Here is a 25,471-nt window from a genome sequence, read left to right as displayed (position 1 = left end):
CAGGGCTAAATGAGAAAACACGCCTGAAATTCCTAGCCCTGTGTTATCCGTCAGTGCTGGAGGAAGGGCTCTAGTGTGCTCCCAAGGTTTTTGTCGCGTCAGTGAATGAGTTAAGGAAAAGGAAAATTTAATTCTTACCTCAGTAGACAGAACTATGGCAGAACAGAAACTGAATACCTTGATTGCATCTTCAGCTGTCTTATCTATGGTGTTTTAATTTAGACAAAAAAGAAGGGAAACCAGGGGATTGCCATGCGCTAGTGACTTGAGCACCCAGAACCGGCAGTTGGTGACTGTCCGTGTGCCCATCAAGCAGCCTCAGGAAGCTCCGCTGATCATCTAAGTGACCGGCGTCTGCAGAGTGCGGAGCCTTCATGTTCCAGCCCCAAGCCCTGATGGAAAGGCACAGTCCACCCATGTGGGGTCACCTTGCATCTGGCGCTCCTTCTTTCGAGGTCATAATTCAAGCACTTCGTAGTTAAAAGGATTTCTTTCGTGCCTTCTAATTCTTCTGTCATAAGAGAGCCTGAGGATACCATAACCAATGAATTTTATGACACTACCAGAGACAGCAACAGTTTTCTTAGGTCAGGAACACGGATAGGATTAACCTGAGATGCTGCTTATACTATACGAAAAAATCACTCTGACGGCGCAGCACACCTTGGGCAGATCGCTCCTGCCCTGTCCCGCCTCCTTGGAAAACTAAAGGCCAGAATAGCATGTGCACAGTTGAGGACATCAGCGAACTGATATCCTGAGGAACTTCTGGGATTTTTTTTTTTCTTCCCTCATATTAATAGCATTTTCACTGGGAAACACTGGGGTCATGACTGTTGTTTTCATAAACTTTAAATATCTGGCACATTAGGAATGCTTTGATACTTGAATACATAGGCATGAGTTTTCTAGTTTAAAAAATTGCTGAGATAATTAGCAAAGAGGTTTTTGCCCTGTGTTTTCCCTGCAAGCTTTAAGAGTTAACATTTATTTACACGAGTACTTCCTCTGCTCTGATCATTCTGGTCAATGGGAAAACATCGTCTGCTTTTCATGTCATAGGAGTCAGCTCATCCTATCTTAGAATGAGGAAATAATTAGCAAACAGTTATCATTCCTTTTCAATATTTGTGGCATCGTGTTCAGAGTTTTCCTCTACACACCAATGCACCGTAATCGTCTGGCTGGAGGTCTTGAAATCTGTTTTGCTGTGCTGCAAACGTAGAGGTGTGTGTGTTTCACTAGAAGCCTGTAGCCAAGAGCCACATTCGCCGACTGGATGCTCTGACGGGGTGACAGGTTATGGAGCCCTGCAGTGATGTGTGGTGTACATCACAGACTGTGGGATAAACCTCTGTGCGTCCGTAGAGGTACAGGGCTGAACAGCCAAGCAGACTAGGGGCAGGGGTAGTGTTTGTGTGACCGGCTTCATCCCCTGTGTCAGTAAGAGGAAGACTTCCGATACAGTGCGGACATTCACCATAACAAATGCTAGCGCCAGCTAAATTCAACTGTGTGTATAATGTCCTCTGAATTCCCAGCTGTCTCAAGAAGGACTAATGTGAAAGATGTTATATGCTCTTACATTTTATAGATCATGAACAGATGGGGGGAAAGTGTGCCAATTGGTAAAGAAATTCATATGCAGAATAACACACCTCAAAATGGTGTTTCCGAAGGTTTTTCTTTTTTAAAATTATTAAATTTATCTTGGATAAAATTTAATTACTCCTTGGGGGTTTCCTGTAATGTTATATGCGTAATTCATTTGAGTTTATGCCCTCTACAGATATGAATGTTTGGAAGTACAGGTAACCTTGTAATGAATAAAACTGATAAAAGGTTGTGTTCCAATAAAAGGGAAATTATGGAATGATTATTCACTTTGTGAAAGGCTCTGTCATAGGGCACACTTTCCTAAAGCATTTTAAATTGGATTACATTTAGGAAACATTCGTTTATACACAACATTTCAGGAACAAATGTAGTGAGGAAATGAGAGAACTACTCATAATAAGATAGAGATCCCTTCCGCTGCTGACGTTTGTGCTTCCTGTCTTCTCTGCCTCCCCTCGCAGCTCTGATAGCCATCGGGCGATACAGCATGACAATAGAGACTGTGGACGTCGGCTGGTGCAAAGAGATCACGGACCAAGGGGCCACCCTGATTGCACAGAGCAGCAAGTCTTTAAGATACTTGGGGCTGATGAGATGTGATAAAGTGAGTTGCCTGTCGACCTTCTTTCCTACGTATCCGTGTCGTTTATAGCTTGATATTAGATTTTTCTTCACTACCTGGGTATATATATGTACACATGCATGTACTTATGTTATTACAGGTATGCATGGGAAGCTGCCTGGTTTTCTAAACTAATCTGAGATGATTTTTGAATATCTCTGTTTAAAAATGAATGTTTGTGCTTATGCAGAAAGAAAACAGCAGTCACACACACACTTAACTTAGATTTTGGCTTCCTGTCCGCAAGTCCACGGACCACGATTAAGTGTGTTTGCGTGGCACACTGCAGTGCGTGTGGCTTAACAGTGAAATTCCACTCAGGTTCCAAGTTTCCTGCAGCAGTAAGTTGGAAGGCCCGCTGCCAGATGATGCTGCCGCAGTCTGAAGTGCTCACTGCTCAGCGTCTTTGTGTTCTGCCCCTCGGGGGGCAAGAAAGGGCCAGTGAGGCAACGTTAGGTGGGAATCCCCACACTGCAGATGCTGCTTTTCACACATGTCGAGAAGCGGTCCCAGAGGCCCCACGGATGGTCAGTGGAGCTGGCCAGAGGCATGAGCCTGAGTTTGAGAAGTCGGGCTGCGTTTAATAAAGATGATCAGAAGCTGCACTGATAACCAGGCATTGGAGACGCACTTTCCCCTTTGTCTCTTTTACGTTTTCCTGGTAACAAATCTAGGAGATGGTCTGTGCTGCGAAGGGGAGAAAACGGAGCTCAGAAGGACCAGACACTGGCCCCATGCCCCCCATCCAGGGTGGCACCCCAGATCTTCAAGCCTATGGCCAGTGCCCGGGGCCCACCGCAGGGACTGTCTCCAGAGAAGGGGGTGCTTCCTTGGAAAAGACCCACCTCAGCTACTCGCTCTGAAAATGTTGGCAGCTTGTAACAATTTATACACGTGTGCTGCTTTTTGTGATTGGTGATTAGGGACAATGTAGCAAAAGAGCGTGAAGCTAAATATATATGCCTCTCAAAGGACATGCAGTTTCTAAATGTAGCAAATTTGGGGACAAATAAGAATGGCCCAAATTCTCTGTGCGCTTTGTCAGTTTTGTTAATTGACCTAGTTCTTTTTTCCAGATGTTTTACAATCCCAGCTTATACCACACCTTTCCAGTTAGTTGTGATTAGAGAGACTTTATATACTCAGCCCAGCCTAGAAAGCTGACTGAGTTTATTACTGAGCAACAGCGGAGAGCCCGGGGTGGCAAGTCTCTCTTAAATTTCACTACTAACTAACTTAACACTGCTACTAACCCTGTCACTTCGAAATGATTCCTTTTAAAACAAGTGAGAGTCCATAGCAGGCAGTGTTCTAGAAACCCCGAACAGTGACAGCAGAACTCTTCGGTTTCTGCCCGAAGGAATCGCTGCGCACGAACTGCCTGCGCAAGGGCAGGAAGAGGTGAGCATTCACAGCCGGGTCCCTGCGCCCACAGCCGCCCACAGCCATTCACAGCTGGGTCCCTGCGCCCACAGCCATTCACAGCCGGGTCCCTGCGCCCACAGCCATTCACAGCCGGGTCCCTGCGCCCACAGCCTCTGGCGGAGGCCACCGTGTTTCTAGTCCAGACTCTAGACCTGTTGAGATCAGCACCCTCTTTGGAGCTGAATTTGGTACTCCAGTTAGTTAAGAAGATCCTTTCAGATGTATTTGCTGACTAGCATTTTGCCAATTTTCAGTAAGTGGAAGGATCCTTTTCTGCATAAATGCAAATTCGTCCAAAGTAGGGCGGTCACAATCCAGCCCATTGTCACCAGCCAGCCCTGCCGGCCAGCGTCCTCAGGCTTAAGGCAGTTCAGGGCCAAACGCGGGAGGTTCTGTGCGGACGGAAGAAGTTTCCAAACCACACCCAAAGCACACATAGAACCTCGCGCTTAAAAGCCTGCTGGTTGACTAAGTCAGTAAGTGTTAGTCGCTCCGTCGTGCCCAGCTCTTTGCAGCCCCATGGACGGTAGCCCACCAGGCTCCTCTGTCCATAGGATTTCCCAGGTAAGGGTACTGGAGTGGGTTGTCATTTCCTTCTCCAAGGGATCTTCCCAACCCAGGGATCGAAGCCAGGTCGCCTGCACTGCAGGCAGATGCTTTATCGATGGAGCTGCGCCTGCTGGTGGGTTTAGCCGGATGGAAACCCAGCGTGAATGCTCTGTCTTCCGCATGTGTACTATACTGTCCATCTCCAGGTTCCATACTCCAAGGAGTATGTGAGTAGCCAAGAGCCGAAGGTAGCAGTTGAGGACGTGGACTCTGGAGCCAGAGATGAGGCGCAGATCTGGGCTCCGCACTTCGCTGTGCCAGCTCGGACAGGTTGACCTCTTGAGTGCTTCCGTCTCCTCATTCGTAAAACGAGGATAATAACTGTACCCGTCTTGTAGAAATGCTGTATTTACACAAGTGGACATATGTCAAGCCCTTAGAGTAATGCTTGTTATGTATAAAATGCTTAATGTTAATAATTATTCTTTTCATCAACAATATTATATTACCCTGGGTCTTGATTTTTCAGTTTGCAAATGAGAAAAAATTGCATTGTCTGCTATCCCATTTTTGAAAGGAAGTCTTTAGAAAGAGGAAAGACATGAACTGAAAGATGTTGCCATTTCACTTTTCCCTCACTTAAATTTAAGATTTTTATTTCTACATAAATAGATCAATAATTGCATATTAAACACACTCTACGAAGGGAAACTGATGCCTCTGAGGGATAGTGTATTTGGAATCAACTTACTGATCCAGGCATAAGGCTGAAGAAAGATTTGCAGTGGGGAACAAAGGTGAGTTAAAGATGAAACAATTCAAATAGGCAGGAAGCAAAAAGAAAGAAATAAGAAAAATGATGAAGGAAAGGATATTAGAACCAAAACCAGAAACAGTGCCGTTCTGTTTAGGAGGCAAAGAGCCACTGTCCGTCTCCGTGTGGTCCTCTGTGCCAGCAAAGGCAGCAGGGAGAAAGTTCGTTTGGGCCTCTCACTCATCTCCATGTACCTTAATCTAAGCTGCTAGCCCCTGGAGGCTTCTTCAGTTGAGTTCTCTGTCCCCTCTCTGCACACCACCTAGAGCCAAAGGTGGGGGCAGAGAGACGCCCCGGCCTCCGCAGCGAGCCCCCCTGGCAGGCCGGCCTCCGCAGCGAGCCCCCCTGGCAGGCCGGCGGTCGGTGGGCTTCCTGATCTGGAGGCAGACGGGCTTCCTCACGTCCATGCATCCCGGGGCCGGTGCCCTGCGATCCTGGGCTTTTCCGAAATGCTGAAACCCGATTCTATTTTCTTTCACTCGGGGCCACTTATATTTGATTTGGAAGCTATACTTTAAGAATGTCTGCTTTTTTTGCCCCCTCACTTGAGCTTTTGAAGAATTAAATAACAAAATGCATTGTTATCTGTTGTAGGGGGAAAAAGGTGTTTTTCTTCCTCACGCTTTCATTAGATAAAGAACAGATGAGAAAATGTATCCTTTGTAGATGAAAGCAGCATGTACTTAGATTATCAAACAGCGTCTAAACTCAACAGCAGTAAATCTGTCTGGCAGCAATGGGTGACTCCTAGGAAGGAGTCCTCCAGTCGTTAGACAAATGCAGTGTTCCCCTTGTGCTTGTAAAATTAGGAAGCACATTAAGAAGCCCCTGTGTGAGTAGCTCTTCCGATTGCTGGATGGATAAGCACGTTAGAGGCATTACTTTGGGTTTGAAGCCGACGCCACTTAATCCCCTAAACTTCAGTGCATTGTGAGAGCGCAGAGAAGAGAGCGCTGTGTGAGACGGCTTTGATGAACTGGGGTGAACTTATATTCTTAAAGACTGTTCAAAGGCTTACTTGACCTTGGGAATTAGAGTTGACCCGAAGTCACCTATCAACTTAACACGCATTTATTTGGTGATTTAGTTAAAACTACTTGTATAACCAACGGGACTCTCTAATAAGAGCAATATGTTTTTTTCTGCTTTCCGCAATTATAGACAGTCAGTGGCTTTGGTCATGGAAGTCGTTTTCACAACTTCAGTGAATTCTAGATTCTATTCAGATCTGTTTCTTCTAATAATATGGTATTTTCCTCACTTCTTACATGGCAGTTTAGATGGAGAACAAAACTAAGACGGACCCCAAAAAAAAAAAGTTCCTGGGAAAGCTGTAGGGCCAATGGAAATGCAGTATCCAAGGTTAATGAGAAATGTTTGGGGTGACAAGGTTGATGAAAAGCAAGGGAGCCCAGTGGCGTGGCGTTGGCTGAGAAAACAGACCTCGCCAGAGGCAGGCCGGCTGGTTTGGGAAACCTCCGTGATAAAATGTCACGGTGGAAACCTCTGCAGCGTGTGTTAATACAGAAGTTTGGAGACAGAGGGCCTGAATTATGAGCAGCGAATAACATCATAAATGTAGCAATTCTCAAATGCCAAACCCTTGTGAAAAGCAGTTGGATGAAAAAATTCTGGAGCTTTTAAAAGCTCCCTTTCACTTTCTGTATTTTTTTCTTTTTCTGGAACTTCATGCAGAACTAATTTTATACACTGGTCATTTGATTTGAAAATGCCAGCGTCTGGGGTAGCATTAAAGAGCATTATTGAGGGAGCCACTCTTGGCAAAGCGCTTGGCTGGAAATGCTTGTTGGCGCTCACGTGTCTGTGGAGTCGTTGATGGGGGTGGGGAGACCCGTTCACCCCACTGTGCTCTCTGCCCAGAGCAGGTAGCAGCCCTTCAGTGGGGAAGCCGCCTTGCCTCGGCCCATAGGGGCGCCAGGAGGGCCGCGGGGGCCACCCGACTTAAGGAGCTGACGTAAATAGATTCTGAAAGGTCCACCCCAATGTCCTCTGACCAAAGCCTCTTGGAATTTCTTTGATTTCTAGTTGACATAAATTAGAATTACACAGGCGTGAAGAGTCCGCCCAAAAAAAGATCAGAGAGACTGCTGGGGGAGGAGAGCTGCCTCTGTGATCCCATTGATTATCCAGCTGCCTTGAGGCCAGGGGCCTCCGCGGAGGCCGACTATTATTGATCCACACACCATGGAAATAATCAAATTAATTCATTTCTCATCAAACTGCCGCTGCCAAGACCTCTCTCCTCACCTGCCTCATTCCTGAAGTGCTGAGCTGAGGAGCGAAACAGGTGATCTCTTTTAATAAGGGATGATTTCTTCAGGTCGTAAGAAATCCTTGTTTTCACACAGGTTTCTCTCATTGAAATGGTGGAGAGATTTAATCAAATCAATGAGCAGTCAATGCAGAAAGAAAGTAAGGGAGACCAGTCAGCTCCTTAAGGCCAGGAATCTGCTTTGCAACCTTAAAATGTCAAGGGCCAAGTTTTGTGTGCCCGATGTAATGTAAAAATATTCAGGAGGAATTGACCGCTGCGTTGTTTTTTTTTTCAGGAAGTAATTATGGTAAGAGAAAGCCTCAACAGCCTAAAGATTTCTGCGTAGAAAATGGAGTTTTCATCAGCTTATTTAGGAGCCGTGAGCAGGAAAGCCCTACGGGGAAAATAATATAGGACTCTGTAACTATTATACAGAACTGGAAAAATCAGTTTAGGGGAAAATAATTTGCGGGGCCCTGTGTCCAGGACTGTTTGGATAGCAGTTCAGCCATGAAACAAAGCGTGTACCTGCAGGGGCTGCCCTTGCCTGCAGTGTGTCCACAGCTGTCTCCAGGTTGCCGGTAGCCAGAATTTTAAGATCGCAAATGTATGCCTTATCAAGGAAAACAAAACAAAAATGCTCCCCTGACAAGGCATGAGCGGTCTGACGGTATCAGATGGGGCGGTCGTGGAAGACGTATCCGTTCCCCAAGCTGCCCGCCAGCCCACGTGCTCCAAGAAAGGATGTGAAAATCGGAGAGTTGTCTCTGGTTGGGGCTCTAAAATCCAAACTCGAGTCCTTCGCTTGAAATATCAGCATCTTGTTCCTTTTGCTGATAAAACAGTTTCTCCCAGTGATTTCCGCACAGGAGCACTTTAAAACACATTTTTACAGCCCTCTCTTGATTATCCCTGGTAATTGAAACAGGGAAAAAAACATCAGCTGAAATTCAGAGGTTATCCCTCCACCTCATTTTAGCCAAGGCCCCATCTCCTCCTCTTTCAGCCCTCCTCGCCTGAAGTTCTCCAGAGCAGTCACTGAAGGCCTTGCTAGTGTTTAAGTAATAACCTGCTGCGGCACCGCACACAGGGGTCACCCTGGTGAGCACTAGGGGCAGACCTCTACGTTTCCAAATTCTTCACTCTTTGCTTGACTGTCTGTGGGGCTTCGGATAGCTTAAGCTCTGAAAGCCTGTTTTACCATCCGAAAAATGGGATCATATTTGCACCACAGGATGGTGATGAGATTAGATGAGATACTTCAATAAAGGACTCAGCCTAAGGCCACGCAGTCGGTCAGCGCGCAGAGTCAGCTACCGTGACTGCTATCGTTACTGACTCACGCATGCACATGGCTGCCCTGGAATCGGATATCTAACCATGCTGTGAACTGCCCTGTTCACATATTCTAGCCACGAATATAAATTCACATGCTCAGATCTTACAAAGAAAACCTAGGCCCCTGAGACTCAAACAACAACTTTTTTTTTTTTTAATCTGTTTTTTGAATAGCTGCTGCTGCTGCTAGTTAGGACCCATTAAATGATGGTCAAACGTATGGAGGACAAAACCTCGAGACCTGCTGGGCTAAGTCCTTTCTTGTGAACAGAGAGAGTAAGGGCTCGGCAAGTCAGACCGCCCGTCAGTTCCACGCTGGTGTGTTTCTTCAGGGAAGACCGCCTGTCCCTGGAACCTTTTAGGGGGTGTGCAAGTGGCTGCTTGTGTCTTGCTCACTCCTTTTGTGGGACTGATACATGGTGAAATGTTTTTTTAAAGGAGGAAAGAGGAGGCCTGCCGTGCTGCGGGGTGAATAGAATGTTATGTTGGGGTTTGCCTGAAGCATCATTGCTTTGCAGTAAATAGTCTCCTTGGAATTCTGATTTGGCTTAAGTAATTATGAAAGTGAAAGTGAAGTCGCTCAGTCGTGTCCGACTCTTTGCGACCCTGTGGACTATAGCCCAACAGGCTCCTCAGGCCATGGGATTCTCCAGGCAAGAATACTGGAGTGGGTAGCCATTTCCTTCTCCAGGGGATCTTCCCGACCCAGGGATTGAACTCAGGTCTCCCGCATTGCAGGTAGACGCTTTAACCTCTGAGCCACCAGGGAAGCCCCTAAGTAATTATAAGGAGAGTTAAGGTTGGAGGGTCATATTGGTTTTTTCTGATTTAGAAATAGAAGAGGTTAACAGGGAGTTCTTACAGGAACTCTGACCCCAGCCCTCCTAAGCATCTCACTTCACAAAGTAGAAATGAGGGCCAGCTGCCAACACGCCGGAGACTGGGGGTTCTGCGGGTCCCTGGAAGGGGGCCCCCCAGCCAGCCCCTCAAAACCCGGCCACTCAGCACCAGGCTACCAGGGGCTACCATGTCTGGCAAGTAGTTTTTCAAGAGAAAGCCTCAGTTTCCTTCCCCAGCCTCCAATGTTTATTGTATATTTTATCAGTGTATTCAAAAGCATCTGTTGAGCTCCTTACTATATAACTGTAACAGGGGACAGGTCAGAAAAAAACAGTGAACGAGATCAGAGTTCCTGGCCCATGGAGCCTGCAGCCCGCTGGGGAAGACAGACAAGCAAATGGGCAGGCACAGTGGCATCAGGGTGCCAGAAATTCTGTTTCTTCTGCACGAAGAACCTCGCTTTGGCCTCACGTGGCTTTCGGCAGCCGTCCTTGCAGTTTTGTCTTTCTGGCCCTCGACGGTTCAGTTCTCGAAAAGGACTGACTGTGAACACTTGCCGTTACTTTTCACCACCCCCGACAGGTCTTTCCACGCTGCAGGCGACAGCGACTTCCATCTCACCCACTCTGCTTTCCGCCTTCCTGACCACAGCTCGCTCCATCCCCGAGCAGCTACACCCACGTGGCGCCAGGCCCCTGGCTCCTGCTGCCTCCTCCCAGGCAGCCTCTCTGCACCTGCATTCCCTTATCGGTAAAGTGGGAATGAGAAGAGCACCAATCTCAGGGCTGTTGGGAGGATTAAGGGAGTCGGTGCCTGTAAAGTTCCTTCCCGGAAGAAAGTCATGGGTGTGAGCCCTCACTTGTGGTGGTGGGTTCTTGCATCCTCATCCCCAGGACGCCCTCCTCCTAAGAAAGTAAGGACTGTGGGGTCCTAGCCTGTGCTGTATAGCCAGGCCCTGCTTCAGTGGCTGGTGCGTTACAGATACTAAACGAACACGCAGTGGACAGTGGACAGGTGGCTTGCGGGTTGTCCCCACCTGTGCTCTGTGCGGCCTCAGGGGCCCGAGGAGGTGCCTGCAAGCCTCTTAGGGGTGACAGGGTGGCTAGGAGGCCAGAGGGCCTGTCCCGGCACCTAACAGCAGCCCCAGTGACCCCACTTTGACTGCTTTATCCGCTTGGCTTATCTATTTGATTTGTTTACTTATTTACTACTTTGGTTTGCAGAAGTATCATACAACCAAAAGTGAGTTTGAAAACCATTAGATCCCATTGATTGTGAATCATTTAACAGAAAATAAAAAAGTATCTATTTCACGTTCACTTTTCAGGGAATAAATAAGTGAGTAAGAAAGATGACACCTTTGATTTAGAACCAGTTCCCTGTAGCTGGGGGGCTCTGAGTGCTGCCTCGGGGGCCCAGGTCAGTCAAGGACAGAGTTCAGACATCTGCGGTGTGACGCGACTCACACCTGTCAGAGCCTAACCCTGAACTGCTCTAATTCATGTAGAGCCTCTCTTCTGAAAGGCAAACCTGTCGCTTGTTTATGCAGAAGAAATTTTTGCTGCTAATAGAGTTATTTTAGGAAACAGGTCAAATCTGTAAATTCTACCTGCTGGAAATTCAGTTTTAGAAAGATTTCTTTTTTTTTAATCAGGTGTCCACTAGTGATTACCATCGCTCTAAAGCTTTATGTAAGAAAATAAAAATTGAAATCAAGAAAGCCATTAAGCACAAAAGAAAACATAATTTTAGGTTCTGAGCATTTTCTCTCTCAATTGTGTTTTTCAGCTTAACTTGCTCAAGTCTCATTTAGAAACACACAGATGTGTTCCCATAAATATGTTACACTCGCTGCTCCCTCAGTGACAATGTTTATTAATTATCCTATTAGGACCCAGCTCTCCTCAGGTAGTCTTTTGGGGTGCCACCAGGTCTTCCCCAGTGGTTTTGTCCATCCAGGCGTCCCACACATGTCAGGATTGGTTACCTCTGCTACATGTGCAAATCTGTACGAAAGATGTACGGCCTTGCAGGATGGGTCAGCACCACGGGTTTGCAGCCTCGGGACATCCTATCCCAGACCACACCTGAAGTTTCCACCTGGCTTGAAACATCCTTCTGGGTGGAGGCTCGCTCTGTGGAACGGGATGAAAACGTCGCTGGTTTTTCTTTCCTGATGGTCTAGACGCTGGACGCCCGTCACCCTGGTCTGTAATCAGAGGCTTCAGGTTGGCGAGCCCCCGTTCTCACTTAGCGCTGCAGGCGTTTCTGTGATCCCCGTTCTTCCAGATTCCTTGTAGCTTTCTCGCCGGTGAGTAGAAGCAACGCTGGTGTTGACAGGCAACCCACGTTTCCCGAGAAAGAGACAGCCTGAAGCCAGGCCAGTGGTGACGCTGACAGAGCCGGCACTTCGACCAGTGCGGTTCTGGGTGGAGAGACTGCGCCTGCCCAGGCTGACTGCGTCTGTGAGCCTGCCCTGTCAGGCTCACCGCATCCTCCGTGTCTGTCTCTCTATGCTCTGGGATTTTGAGATGAGTTTTTTTGCCACCCAAGAGTAATATTTCTTACCTCTATATAAAAAGATACATCCTCGAAGGCCTCGGGCTCTTAGCATGAGGTTCTTGCATGAGGCCTAGAGTGTTAAGGGTGGCCTGTAACCGCACATATTTAGCGGGTGGTTTTTAGATTCCAATGAGATAGTCCTTTTCTCCTTAAAATTATATCAGACACTCAGTCATGTCCTTGAGAAAGCACTGGGTGCTTGTGTGAGCTGGGTGTAGGGGACTCTTTCCCTCCGTTAGATGTTGGGAAGGTCAGGTGGCCACCTTCTGTGTCTCTGGGATCTCGTCAATCAACCTGAGCTTCACCCTGAAACCTTCCAGGGGCTTTAAAACATACTTATGCCAGGGTCCCAGTCCTCCAAGACTGGCATGCATTTAGTCTGGGATAGGATCAGGCCACTGAGACTTTTTTCAGAGGTTCTCCAGGTGGTTCTAATCAGCAGTTGGACTGGGAACCACTGAATTCTTGTTTGTATTCTTGGTTGCAGACACAGTTTAATTTCTCTTTTTAACTTAAAAATTTTTGTGAGTTAAACGCAAGACATTTTGACTTCGTAGGAAATCTACTGAGAAATGTTTTTTCTAGGCAGAACACCTGTTTCCCCTTAGTCTCCACGGACAGAACATGTTCCCGTTAATTACTTTCCTTTAACAGTCGCCGCCATGCCTCTGCTACGAGTTGTATAGCAAGATCGCCTAAGCTGTGTGCAGTATTCTGGATGTTCTTAGTTATCCCCTGGTTTCAGTAACTGGACGAGACTTTCTGGGATAAAACTGTCCCTGGAGCTCTTTGGTGGCTGCTGGGGCTGAAGTCCAGAGACCTCTTAAATGAATTCTCTTTTGGGGGGATTATTGGCACAGTTGAATCCATCCCACGTCGGGAAACACAGATTGATATTTTTTATGTATGAGTCACCATGGGGTGCGGAGAGAGACCTTGGTGTGGCTGAGAAAGGAAGCGGAATGGAAAGGCACGTGACTGCCTGCAGACGCGGGCACCTTCTGCTCACGCTCAGAGTCCTCCCGCGGTCCTCCCCAGCCTCTCCCCTCACTGCGGGTCCTCCCGCAGCCTCCTCCTGCCTGTTGAGCTGCTGGACCGTGGGGAAGCTCAGCTTGCAGCCCCAGGGAAACAGACAAGGGGAGAGACCTTAGAAGCGGCATCCACTTCCTGGCGTCCCAGAGCCCCCTGCCCTGGTCACAGGTGGCATCGGCCGGATGTGGCGAGTCACCCAGACAGGGCCATGGGTGTCCTGCTGCAAAGGGAGGGGAACAGAATCATGAAAACACCCACCCAGCCTGCAGAGAGCTGGCGTACATGGTTGACAGTGCAGGTCCTGAAGAGAAAAATCCCTGTGTGGTCTGCTCTCTCATTCTGTCCTTAGTGGCCTATGCAAAGTGTTTTACACTGCACTTAGATGACTCATCTCATTGACATGCAAATTTGAAGTATTACTAAATTCCCGTCCCCCTTGTTTTATCCATTTGAGTACATGCCCATCTTGGGGCCAGCGGGCACTTGGCAAAAGAGCAACTGGGTCTCATTTGCATTTGCATCGCCCACGAGGATTTCTGCTGGCACTTGGCGAATGCCAGGCCGCAGGGAGAGCCAGCACGTGTCCCAGGAGCCGAGCCGCTCCTGACTGCCCTGGAGACCACACGCTGCCCCCAGGCCGCCGGGAGTCAGCCCACGGGGCTGTGAGCAGCGAGGGGCACTGCCCGGGGAGTCTGCCGGGACGGCAGACCAGCTGAGGGGGAGAGCCAGAGTTAGGAGGCAGGAGGCCCCTGTGCTGTGCCCCACTTGCCCGGGCTCCCTGGGGGCTCCTTACTCTTCGGCCTTCAGAAACGGGCGGGGGGGGGGACCTATTTTCTTCCCCACCACTGCACCAAGCTCAGAGCAGTGCCATTGCAGAGAAGAACCTGCTTCAGTTACCCCGTCGAGTTTGTGAGACGGGCTGGAGAAGCGTTGCCTTACAAAGTGAAGGACAGATGAGCTGTTTTCTCCTCGCTCTTGAGTACATGTCCTTTCTCCCCTGAATAATACGCGTGTATTTCATGCATGTAGCATCAAAGCTGATATCTCCGTGTCCTTCTGGAGTCCACTCAGACACCCCCGATTTTGGAAAGCCCTTTCCAGTCCTCCTGGCGGAGGTCGGGGCCTGCGAAGTTCTGCCCCCCCGCCGCCTCTCCGTGCCCCGGAACGCATTTCTCAGGCTTTGCTCTCCCCGCTTTCATTGTCCATCCTCTCTGCTCAGGAGGGTGGGGGGCTGTCCCTGCCAGGCTGGCCCGTCTGCCTCTGGGACCCAGAGGGACAGGAGACTGCAGGGAGGGAACGCCGGGTTATGGCGTGGGCTGGCCACTGGCCTCCTCAAAGGCCCACGGCAGTCCTGTGGCTTCATCACGCTTCCTCCATGTCTCAGGGTCTCACGCAACCACATTTCCATAACAGGATCTTCTGCAGGCCAGAGAAGAGCAGTTAGAATTAAGGAGATCTGTTAGAATTAAGGAGATCCGTTGGAATTAAGGAGACCCATTAGAATTCACATTCCTGCAGAGCAGCCGTTTTGAAGAGGTCGTAAAGGTCTTTGAAACCTGTTACGGTAGCCCGGAGTCATTCTGTGTTACCTGGAAAATGAACGTCTGTGACCATTTCCTAGGAGGGTGCTCAGCGAGGCCCTGGTGAGACAGTTGGTGCAGTGCACGGCGTGCAGGGCAGGGTGGCCCGGGGCCCAGAGTGCCTGCGTTGCGGGTCTGGATTGCGATCCTGGCTGCATTCACCAGCTGTGACCCCACATGAAATGCTGATTTTGTCTGAGGTGCGATTCATCTGTAACCAGCAGCGTTCATGCTTAGATGCTTGGAAAATTGTAGATGCTCACTGAACGTTTTTCCTCCGTCCTTACTAGGATGGGGACATACTTTCATTTTGCCTTATTGGTCATTAGGATGAAAAATAAATTATTTTCAAGTATTTTGCCAAAATAAGCCATGAAGAAAAAAAGTCCTCAGTTTCTATCCTACCTCATGAGCACCTAATCTGGAAGAGTACAGTGTTTCTCCATGGGGCACGTGTGGCAGTTTCAGTGGGAGAATTTTTCCCTGTTTGGAACTGTACTGCCCTTGGTAGTAGCTCAGAGTTCCCCGACTTCCAGGATCTAACGCTTGATGCTCTGAGGTGGAGCCGATGTAACAGTAAGAGAAATAGAGTGCGGAGTAAACACACGTAAATCGTCCTGAAGCCTTCCCCCACACCCAGGCCGTGGAGACACTGTCTCCCATGAAGCCAGCCCCCGGGGCCACAAAGGATGGGGATCGTGGACAGTTGAGACAACAAATGCCAAATATGGCTGTGACAGTGAAACCAATCAACCACCAACAACCCCCCCAAAAAGAGCCCCTCAAGTAACAGTGACGGCGAGCAGAGGTGCTGAAGCCCAGGCAAGTAGAAGGTGGGAATAGCGTTGCTCTGAGTCAGACACTCTGTCCACGGTTCCCCTGCCACCAGACAACTGTGACCTCAGAAGGAACCTTAAATGTCCCCAAATTGCAGAGTCTTCTGTGGGGACCTCCTGGGTCTGCTACCCTGAGCAGGGTGGCCCTGGTGCTGCGAACTGAAGTGTGAAAGCTTGTGAATCATGGGTTTCTGCAAAGCTTTGGAACCTGCACATGGCCAGGCGCCATGAGCCTGCTTCTCAGCGCTGTCTCCCCAGCGTACTGAGCCACACATCCCCAGTAGGAAGGGCTGCCATCAGTCCATCTGAAGTATAGCCTAAGGCTTCCCTGGCGGCTTAGATGGTGGAGAATCTGCCTGCAATGTGGGAGACCCGGGTTGGATCCCAGGGTCATGAAAATCCCCTGGAGGAGGGCATGGCAACCCACTCCAGTGTTCTTGCCTGGGGAATCCCATGGACAGAGGAGCCTGGCGGGCTACAGTCCATGGGGTCTCAAAGAGTCAGACACGACTGAGGGACTGCTGCACTATAGCCTCAGCACTTCTTAGTACCGCCCAGCGGCCATGTAGCCCAGCAAGCCTCAGCTCGTGATGCTAAACCGCCATCGGGAGCTGCTGTGGTCTCCTGTGCAAAAGCGTTGGGAAGCCCGGGCAAGGTGTGTCAGGATGGAGGTACCCGGTGGAGTCAGATGGCAAGAAGAGAAAGGAGAGGAGCTCCAAGAATCACCTTGTGTGTGAACTGTGAAGGGTTAAAGGAGTTTGGAGCTGCCGCACTCTTGAGCTTCTAGAGCCTGCCCCCACTGTAGCGGAGCAGTCTGGGCGCAAGGTGAGCTTGTCGCTACCGTTTCTGACGCAGTACCATTTGGTGCTTCTCTGGTTACTTGGTACACGCTCATGGAGCAACACTCAGCCACCCAGTTATCACTGAGTATTCTCTATGTGCCAGGCACGCGCCTGCTGCGAGGGGCTTGGCAGTGAGGAGAAGCAGGGGCTTATATTGTGATGGGATGGGAATGTGCCAGGTGGTATGTGTAGGCCTGAAAACGCGGAGATGACTAACGTACTCCTCGCTGTCAAGGAACTTATGGTCCAGGAAAGATGCGATACGTTCATTGCTCGGGGTGCTTTGGACTGATGTTCACTTTTTGCAGGGAAACTTTCTCCATTAAAAAAGTGATTTTAAGTAAGTCATTATATTCTTAAGTGTAGTTTTCATATACTCCGGTGCCAAATATTTCCCCTCGACACAATACATTCTATTTTATAACATGAATCAAAGAGGAAATGAGAATAACTTAAAATGAATGGTTTCTTCAACAGATTTCATCAGATATTGTATCTTTTGAACAATAGGTATCATTGGAGAGATAATTTAGGCCTAATCTTAAACTTTTTGGAATTTTCTTGGGAAAGTGTCTATAAGGAGCTGAAGAAACAGGTGATGGTTTAGGTAAGTAGGTTAAACTGAATCTCAGAAACCCTGCCCAGTCTCTCCTCACCCTGCTATAGTAGCCGCAGCGATAGGATGAAAGTATGGTATCATTTACCTTAATTAGCACAGCAATTTGCCTCACATTTTCAAAAAGTGCTAATAGATGTTAACTCAAAATAGATTAAAATACCAGACAAATTGCTACTACCTTAAAAAGAGTTATAATAATTTTGAAAGTGTAAATTATGGTTATACAGTCTTTGGAGAGAACTATAAAATCCAATTTTTCTTATATTTTAAAAAAAAACCCTGCAGTACATGCTTTCCCCCCCCCTTTAATCACAGTAATTTCTCCAAATGACACTGCTGAGTATTTCTTTAAGAAGATCCACTGCATTTCTCAAATCTTACGTGTAATATAGAAATTGCCATTGATAGTTTGCAGCAGAGGAAAAAGAAATTAAGAACAGATGACCAAGGATCATGGGAAAATTTTTTAAAATTCATCTTCGTGTTCCGTTTTTATGTTACATACATTCTATGAGTTGGAACGAGAATAGTTCTTTTCATTCTTGCAAGTGGAGCTGTGCATGACAGTGTCTGCAGAAACACCTATGTAGGCCTGAGAGCTGAAATGATTTGGACCGCCCCAGTGTCTTACACCCAACTTTTTCTGTAAGGCACCAAACTGCTTTTGGAGTCTATACAAAGAGGTGAGCATAGTGTATACTTGTGAGGAGTAAATGAAAATAGTTTCAGTATAAAATGTGTCACACCTCATCGCCGGGAGACACTATAAGTAAAAGATAGAACCTTCCCTAGTGGGAACACATGTATTTCCCCTGAATAGCTTCTACCAACAAAGCTCTGAAATGGAGTATTTGCATTTCCCCTACTGCTTTATTTTCTAGAGTTTACAGAACACAGTTAGCAAACGGACTGCCTAGAAGACACATTATATCCACAGAGGATTACCTGTAGCGTGTTTTATACAGCTACACAAAACCAGATAACTGTCCTTTTTTAACCCACAACCTATGAAAGCCAGAAATCTAGCCCACTGTGTATTCTCAGCTATCGGTGGGCCTTGCTTTATGCAACAGAAAAGGTAGACTGAATTTCGGTAAATCAAGGGATATAAAAACACATTAAGAGAGCTGACTAACTAAATCAACCCTACCATGAGTCTTTGCTAGAGTCGACAGTTAACCCCTAACTGAAGCTAATTCCTGTACTTCATAAATCAGTATCTTCATGTATCAAGTTTGCTTAAGGTGAATTTTATCTCTCTTCATGGCAGCTATCACATGGTGATACTTTATCTTTATAAAAATTGGGCCTCCAAACAAAATGCCTGTCAGTCCTTGGTGTAAAACTTTGTACAGGCCTATGTGTAGATCAGAAGAGACGCACTGCAGAAGACAAGCCCATCTTTCTGGTGGGTTTGGAGGTTTTCTCTTCTGCCTCCTTTTTTTCATCTGTTTTCAGTTAGCTATTTCTTGAATGCTGGTGATTGGGCCACATCTACTTTCTCTGCCATTTGAGGGAGATTTTCTGAAAATCCTTCGGCCAGGTGACTTCACCTGTTCCTGAGTGAGACCAACCTCCTTCCAAGTTTATTTGTGGAAGCGGGGAAGAAAGTAACCTCACCCGCAGCCTGGGGGAACATCGGGTGAAGGCAAGGGAGGGTTTCCTGAAAACGGCTGTTGAAAACCCAGACTCTGTTACTAAGAAAAGTTTTGGACCCTTCTCCAGAGAGCCTTAAGATAGGATAGATTCTTCTTATATATGAAGTGTATTATCAAGGTTGCTTCTTACCCTGTGGTGATAGCTAATGTTATCAAGGTTTATTTCTGAAATATCTCAGAAGTTGAACAATATTGAACATCACTGTAGAGAATTGGTCACCCTACCATAGCATTAACCAACTCAGTAATGATCATTTATTGAGCCTCAGCTCTACTATAGTAACCACCATTATGAGGACTTTTTTATGTCAGTCACAGTGTTCAGTTCAGTTCAGTTCAGTTCAGTTGCTCAGTCGTGTCTGACTCTTTTCGACCCCATGAATCGCAGCACGCCAGGCCTCCCTGTCCATCACCATCTCCTGGAGTTCACTCAGACTCACATCCATCGAGTCCGTGATGCCATCCAGCCATCTCATCCTGGGTCGTCCCCTTCTCCTCCTGCCCCCAATCCCTCCCAGCATCAGAGTCTTTTCCAATGAGTCAACTCTTCACATGAGGTGGCCAAAGTACTGGAGCTTCAGCTTTAGCATCATTCCTTCCAAAGAAATCCCAGGGCTGACCTCCTTCAGAATGGACTGGTTGGATCTCCTCGCAGTCCAAGGGACTCTCAAGAGTCTTCTCCAGCACCACAGTCACAGTGCTAGGCATATTATTTTATCCTTGTAGCATCCCATGATGTCGGTACTTCTATCCTGTTTTTGCAGTTGAGGAAACTGAATTTCGAAGTGAAGCCAGGATTCCCACCTGTGCCTGGTTGACTGCAAGGTCAGCTATGGCCACCGCGTTTCTCCTCTGCTTTGTGCACAGCTCTATAGTCTCACCAAAGAGAAAAGGCAGTCTCTGGTGCCCAGACTTGGTTCAGGTAGAAGAGAGTCAAGTGGAGAGATGACTGCGGTGCAGGCTGAGGGTGCTGCAGCGATGGGCCTGCAGGTGCCCACGTGGGCTCAGAGCAGGAGTGCCCCGTGCAGCTTCGCCCAGGGAGCTTCTGAAGGAGCGCGTCCCCGCGCTGAGGACGGGTCTTGGGGAGGTTGCTGGTCTTGGCCAGTAGCGTGTTGGTGTCTGGCAGCACTTTGCTCTTGGGTTTCTGTTTTCCGTTTGTAGTTTGTTATTGTTTTCTTCATTCACTAAGAAGTAAGTCTGGCTCACGAATGACAAAAGGATCATGGTTCTTGTGGCTCTTACATTGGAACAGGAGCAGACATTAAGCAAAGCAATTATAAACTGACTTTTGAAGGTACCATGAAGAAAAAGTAGGCAGTGTTGGAAGAGAGAATGACCTGGAAGCCTCGCCTGATTTGAGGAGGGGAGCAGGCTGAGAGCAAGGCTCGAAGCTCCCTGGAGAAATGACGCTGAACGGAGGATGAGGAGGACTAGCCGTGGGGAGCGGGTTCTGAAGGGGGCGGCAGGTTTAAAAGTGTTCCAGATAAAGAGAACGGCAGGTGCGAAGGCCCTGAGGCCAGAAAGGACTCGGACAGCTTGGTAACTTGACATGAGGTCAGGTGACTGGATAATATCGGAAATGTCCCGGAGAGACAGGCACAGCCAGGCGATGCAAGACTTTGTCAGCTACTGTTTCAGGCAGACTCACTCAAGCTAGACTTGGGTAGACTTTAAATTTTAAAAGATGTTATGTTGCTTAGAAATCCTTTTAAGGTCAGCAGCTGATATTCTCAACTCTGACTTGTATATCAGTTTTTCTTTTTATTCAAAATTATTTTCTCCGTGTTTTTGTAAACAAAAGTCATACATTGTAACACAAAAAGATTGAACTGCATAGCTTGGTTGAATTTGGAATGACAATTGATTTCAATACAAGAAAGTCTTGAATAGAAATTCTGACAAAAAAATAAGCCTCATCAGTGCAATGTGGAAATATCAACTCTGAATTTAACAAAGACTACATGTAACATAGTTTAACAAAACACCATGTTATTTCAGAAAAGTGCAGAGGACTTAATGTCACGGTCAGCATACTCCCAAGCTGGCTTTCAAAGCAAATTGCAAGGGTCTGATATTGTTTGAGGTTTTTCCTGATGGTCCTGATCTTTTTCAGTAGTGGACAGACGTGGAGAGCAAGCACAAAAATGTGTCTCAGCAGAACCTTCTTGCAGACCAGCTTATTCAATATAAATGAAGCATTATTGTATTTGAAAATGCCGAAGTGTTCGATAAAGATTTTAAATAAAGCAACCTAAAAGTTGCGGTTCTTAGGTTAATCATTTATTTATCTGAAGGATGAAGGAAGCTGTCTACTTTTGTGATATGAACTGCAATCAGCTTAAAAATAATTGACAAATTAATCCCTTCACAGCACAGCAATTGAAAAGGTGTTAGTTTTAATTAGGCCTGTCTGATTGCCTTGTCTAATCAAGAATCAAGGTGGTGTCTTTGATGGTTAAGGTCTGTTGGGGCCATCTCTGACCTGCCAGCCATGTATATTTTAGTGATTGATTCCCCGCATTTTCAGCCCTTTTCCACAAAGGGGCCTGAGGTTTGCCAGCACCTTAACATTTAAGGGAAAGAAATATGAACATTTTGCCCAGCACTCCTATCCGGAGTCCCGTGCATCCTCTCCAGCAGCCTATGGTTCTCTCCTAAAAAAGCTGCCAGGTGGGTGGCAGAGTCAGAGATGCGTGAGAGTGTCTCATGCTTCCTCCCCTCCCAGGCACTCACCCTTCAATGGACATGGTTCAGACCTAGGCAAGCATGCTCATTTATGCTCCCAGAAAGCACTAACTTCCTGGTATCTTACATCTTAAAAAAAAAAAAAAACCCATGGGGGGAACATAGCACTTAGTACTACGTAGAACTTAGTACTACGTAGAACTTAGTACTACGTAGAACTTAGCATTACTTACTTGGTACTTAGTACTACATAGAATTTAGTACTATGTAAATTCCCTGGTGGCTCAGAGGGTAAAGCATCGGCCTGCAATGCAGGAGACCTGAGTTCGATCCCTGGGTCAGGAGGATCCCCTGGACAAGGAAATGGCACCCCACTCCAGTACTCTTGCCTGGAAAATCCCATGGACAGAGAAGCCTGGTAGACTACAGTCCATGGGATCACAAAGAGTCGGCCACGACTGAACGACTTCACTTTCACTCTCACTACATAGAACTTAGTACTATGTAGAGCTTAGTACTATGTAGAACTTAGTGGTACTTAGTACTACACGAAACTTAGTACTACCTAGTACCGGGTAGAATGTCATACTTAGGGCAGGTCTTCCCAGCAAACACTTGCTGGTGCTGCTGAGAAGGACGAGGGGGGTCGCGGTGCCCGTGTGTGATGGTGGCTCTTGTTCTCTGGCAGGTCAACGAGGTGACGGTGGAGCAGCTGGTGCAGCAGTACCCGCACATCACCTTCAGCACCGTCCTGCAGGACTGCAAGAGGACGCTGGAGAGGGCCTACCAGCTGGGCTGGACGCCCGGCGTGTCTGCCGCCTCCTCCTAGGGTGCGGAGCTGGGGCGGGTGGCCCCGGCCGAGGCGCGGCTGTGCTGTGTCCCTGCGTGTGCCCCCTGTGTGTGTCCGTGTCTCGTTTGCATACTGCATAGCGTCCACGCAGTTGCTATTTGTTCCCAGGTGAGCTGGTCTTTTTTGTCTTAAAAATGAAAGATTTTGACAGGCACAGACCTTTCGTTTTTAAGTTCAAAGGTTTATTTCTCTAATTTTTTTTTTTTTTTTACTGTGGAATCAAAAAAAAAAAAAGGATCCATTATTTTGAGCTTCTAATTTCTGCCAGTGGAGATGCCCCCAAATGAAGGCAAGTGCCTTCTTTTTTGATGAGAAAGGATTGTGCAGTTCTGCGGATGGTCACCAGAAGGGAGTGACGTGGCCCTAATTGGAAGCCTGAGAACTACTGCTTTTCAAGATTTCAAGCACATCCACGGGTGTCTGTTCGCATCCTGTCTCACACGTGTGCGCGCTCACACGCACGCACGCACTTTCTCCCTAGGCCTTTCTCCAGGCCCCGCCCTCCCCTGCCACTCCCCCTAGCGCCCTGCCCCCACGGGGCTCCCCACCTGCCGTCCAGTGGGCGGCTTAGGGACTAGAGAGAGCAGGGCCTTCTGTGAAGTTTCCGTGTGGAGTCAGCGATCTGAACCCTGCTGGCCAGCTCATAAAAGTTAATTATTCACTATTCTGCCAAATTCTCTGGAGTACTACGTATTTGAGTTTTACGTTAACATTTTATTAGCTTTTATTTCACGGATAGTAACTGGTCTGGATATATTTTAATGATATTTGGAGCTAATCTTAGCATTATCCACATTAAAGTCACCAATGTAATTAATAGTGTGCAGTTATTAAAAAAAAACTCTACAGATCATTTAATTATTTTTGTTAATTTGGTAATTATGAAAGTATATTTCTGAGATTCGGGGCTAGTCACATTAATAGAAGATTAATGAATGAGCTATAAGTAGACAATCTTTCTATTGATTTGTTTTTTCTTTTTGTTTTGCTTTGGGCTTTAGAACAGGTTTTTTGGAGATGTGCATGTTATATTTTCACTAGTCCTTATGCAAAGATCTATTGCTGGTTAATGTATGAGTTTAGAAGAAAAGTTAGAAAATCTTTTCATTAAGATTCTGTTTACACTTGGCAGAAATAAGCATTTTTTTGTTTAGTTAAAGATCTCCAGCTTTCAGTTTAGGCAATACCTATTAGTAAATGAATATACATTTTGATTTCACACATCTTTACAATTAATTCATAGTAGGGACTCAGGCTCATAATAACCTTTCCTAAGTCTTGATTTATAATCAAGACAGCAGGGAGCCTTTTTAAGCTAAAGCGTGATTATCTTTCACAGTAGTTAGATATACAAAACCCTGACTTGTGAGTTTGCTATTTATTCTTTCTCAATGTGGACATAACTGTTTTTTTGTTTTGTTTTTTTTTTGGTCTTTAACAGATATACTCAGATTTGAATTTCAGTTTATAGAAGTCCCAGTGTTTCTAAAATGATACTAGCTGTAAGAAGTGAAAAATAGCTTTACATTCAAGTACCATTCTCTTATTTATAATAACTCTTTTTATGTAAACAACTGTTTCCTTTGATCATGTCAACATGTTTCTGATGTGGCATGTTTTTGCTTTTAATTCCAGTCAGTTTGGAAAATCTAGTCGCTAAACACCAAAAGTATTTTTTCCATCACTAAATGGGTTACTAATTTAATTTGAAGGGAATAAAATTTATGTAAGAAAAAAAGCTGTTTGCTATTAATAAATTGTAATTCTTCTTACACATCCAACGGTATCGTCTTCATATTCATTTCCCCACCACTGAAAAATATCTTAAGTCACAATATTTTAACTGGTTTTTAAATCCAAAACTAATTTATAAGATGACATGTATAGTAATAGCTTGAGTGAATAAGCAAAGTTTAATTTTTATATATGTCACACTATATTTTAAATAGTTAAAAAGAAGAGGGGAGAGCCAGCAATGATATAGATGGTGCCATTTCCGTTCAAAGTTGTGATAATCTTGGGAGCGTTACAGTTTGGGTGTCCAGTGGTTTCAGAAGTGTATAACTGATTTCTTTTTAATGTTGCATTGTTTGAATCTGAAGCACAGCACTGTAACATGCGTTAGCCTGGGGGGTGGGGGTGGGGTGGGCGACTTGCACTTATTCTTTAAGGTGTCGACTAATCCAGAAAGCCGGACGCATCATAACCTGGAAAACTGCTTTGGTGTATTTGTAGGGATCTGTAGAAATACCATATCCAGCCTCAAAGCACTAATCAAAAACAACTAAGAAAACATCACCTTGAATGATCCTGTGATGGTTGTTGAATGTGTTCTCGTTAGCTACTTTGAAACAAGGCTTAAAATAATTTTTTTCCTGGGCAATCTAAAGTTTCTTTTTTTGCTTAGAATGTCATAAATATATGTGAACATGTTTAACGCAGGGCTTTTTATCCTCTCCAAAATGTCAACAGTATTTTCAGAATAAAGTCTATATGAAATATATTGCTGTAGTGGAAAAGTCTGGTCTTTCGTCTTTAATGTCTTTTTGAGTGGGTAAAGGAAATTCATCCAGTTTGTAGTTTCTATATTTCTGTGAATCTTTTGACCTTGCAATGGGTTGCAATAAAAGAGAAAGAAAACACAGTGTCTTTTGTTTTCTTTTAGAGACAATAAATGGCCTCCCTGATGCTGGTCGGGTGTGAGGCATGAAGCAGCCGGTGCCCTTGTGTGTTTCACTATAGACTTTATGGAGGTTCAACTAACTCAGAATAATAAACAAGACTGAATTTAGGAGGTTCTCATTTGGCCACTGAGTACTGAGATAAGATTGAAAACCTCAAGGATTTAAATAATAGATTTGTTTAAAATACCATTTTCTAAACATTCATTTACTTAGCTTCTTTTTTTTTTCTCAAAGTAAATAAATTTATTGAGTTAAAAACATGTGTCAGGCACTGGGCATTTGAAAATAAATAAAACTCATTCCCATCCTGAAATTGCTCATGGCCTAGCAAGAAGATATTCTTAAAAATTAGCCACAGCAGTGGAGCGCAGTGGATGTGATAATTAGAGGGAGCACCAATAGGAAAGGCAGCAGCCTTTTACAAAGAGTGAACGAAAATAAAACAAGGAAAAGCAAGTTGAAGAGGCAGACAGTAAGAAAAATTACCATTTTCAGCCTTGGCTATTTATAGGTTGTTTTTTGAAAGAGTCTCCTGAAAATTGGTGTCACTGGCTGCCATCCACATGGGCTTATCTGAATCGACAGTATTTGCATCATTTGTGTTGCCTATAACTATTTTTAAAGGATTCATTACAGGAGTTCC

At 46.2% G+C, this 25,471-nt stretch overlaps 1 protein-coding gene across 3 annotated transcripts in view; it reads left to right on the top strand.

Annotated features, from left to right (window-relative positions):
* The window catches only part of FBXL17 (F-box and leucine rich repeat protein 17), a 511,156-nt gene extending 486,509 nt beyond the window's left edge, over positions 1 to 24,647 (top strand). Inside the window, exons 8-10 of one of the 3 annotated variants that reach the window (XR_011257397.1) lie at positions 2,079 to 2,221; positions 21,983 to 22,252; positions 22,380 to 24,647. Coding sequence is in view for 1 of the 3 variants with exons in the window: in XM_069592650.1 (XP_069448751.1) it covers positions 2,079 to 2,221; positions 21,983 to 22,123 (284 nt within the window). In the remaining 2 variants the exon portion in view is untranslated. Of the gene's footprint in view, positions 1 to 2,078; positions 2,222 to 21,982 lie in introns of all 3 variants that reach the window. The other 2 variants (XR_011257398.1, XM_069592650.1) reach the window with 2 other exon arrangements.
* Positions 24,648 to 25,471: the final 824 nt, after the last annotated feature.

This window comes from Ovis canadensis, chromosome 5 (assembly GCF_042477335.2).
Source record: "Ovis canadensis isolate MfBH-ARS-UI-01 breed Bighorn chromosome 5, ARS-UI_OviCan_v2, whole genome shotgun sequence".
In the NCBI taxonomy this organism is placed as follows: Eukaryota; Metazoa; Chordata; class Mammalia; order Artiodactyla; family Bovidae; genus Ovis; species Ovis canadensis.
This window is presented reverse-complemented; position numbering and strand designations above follow the sequence as displayed.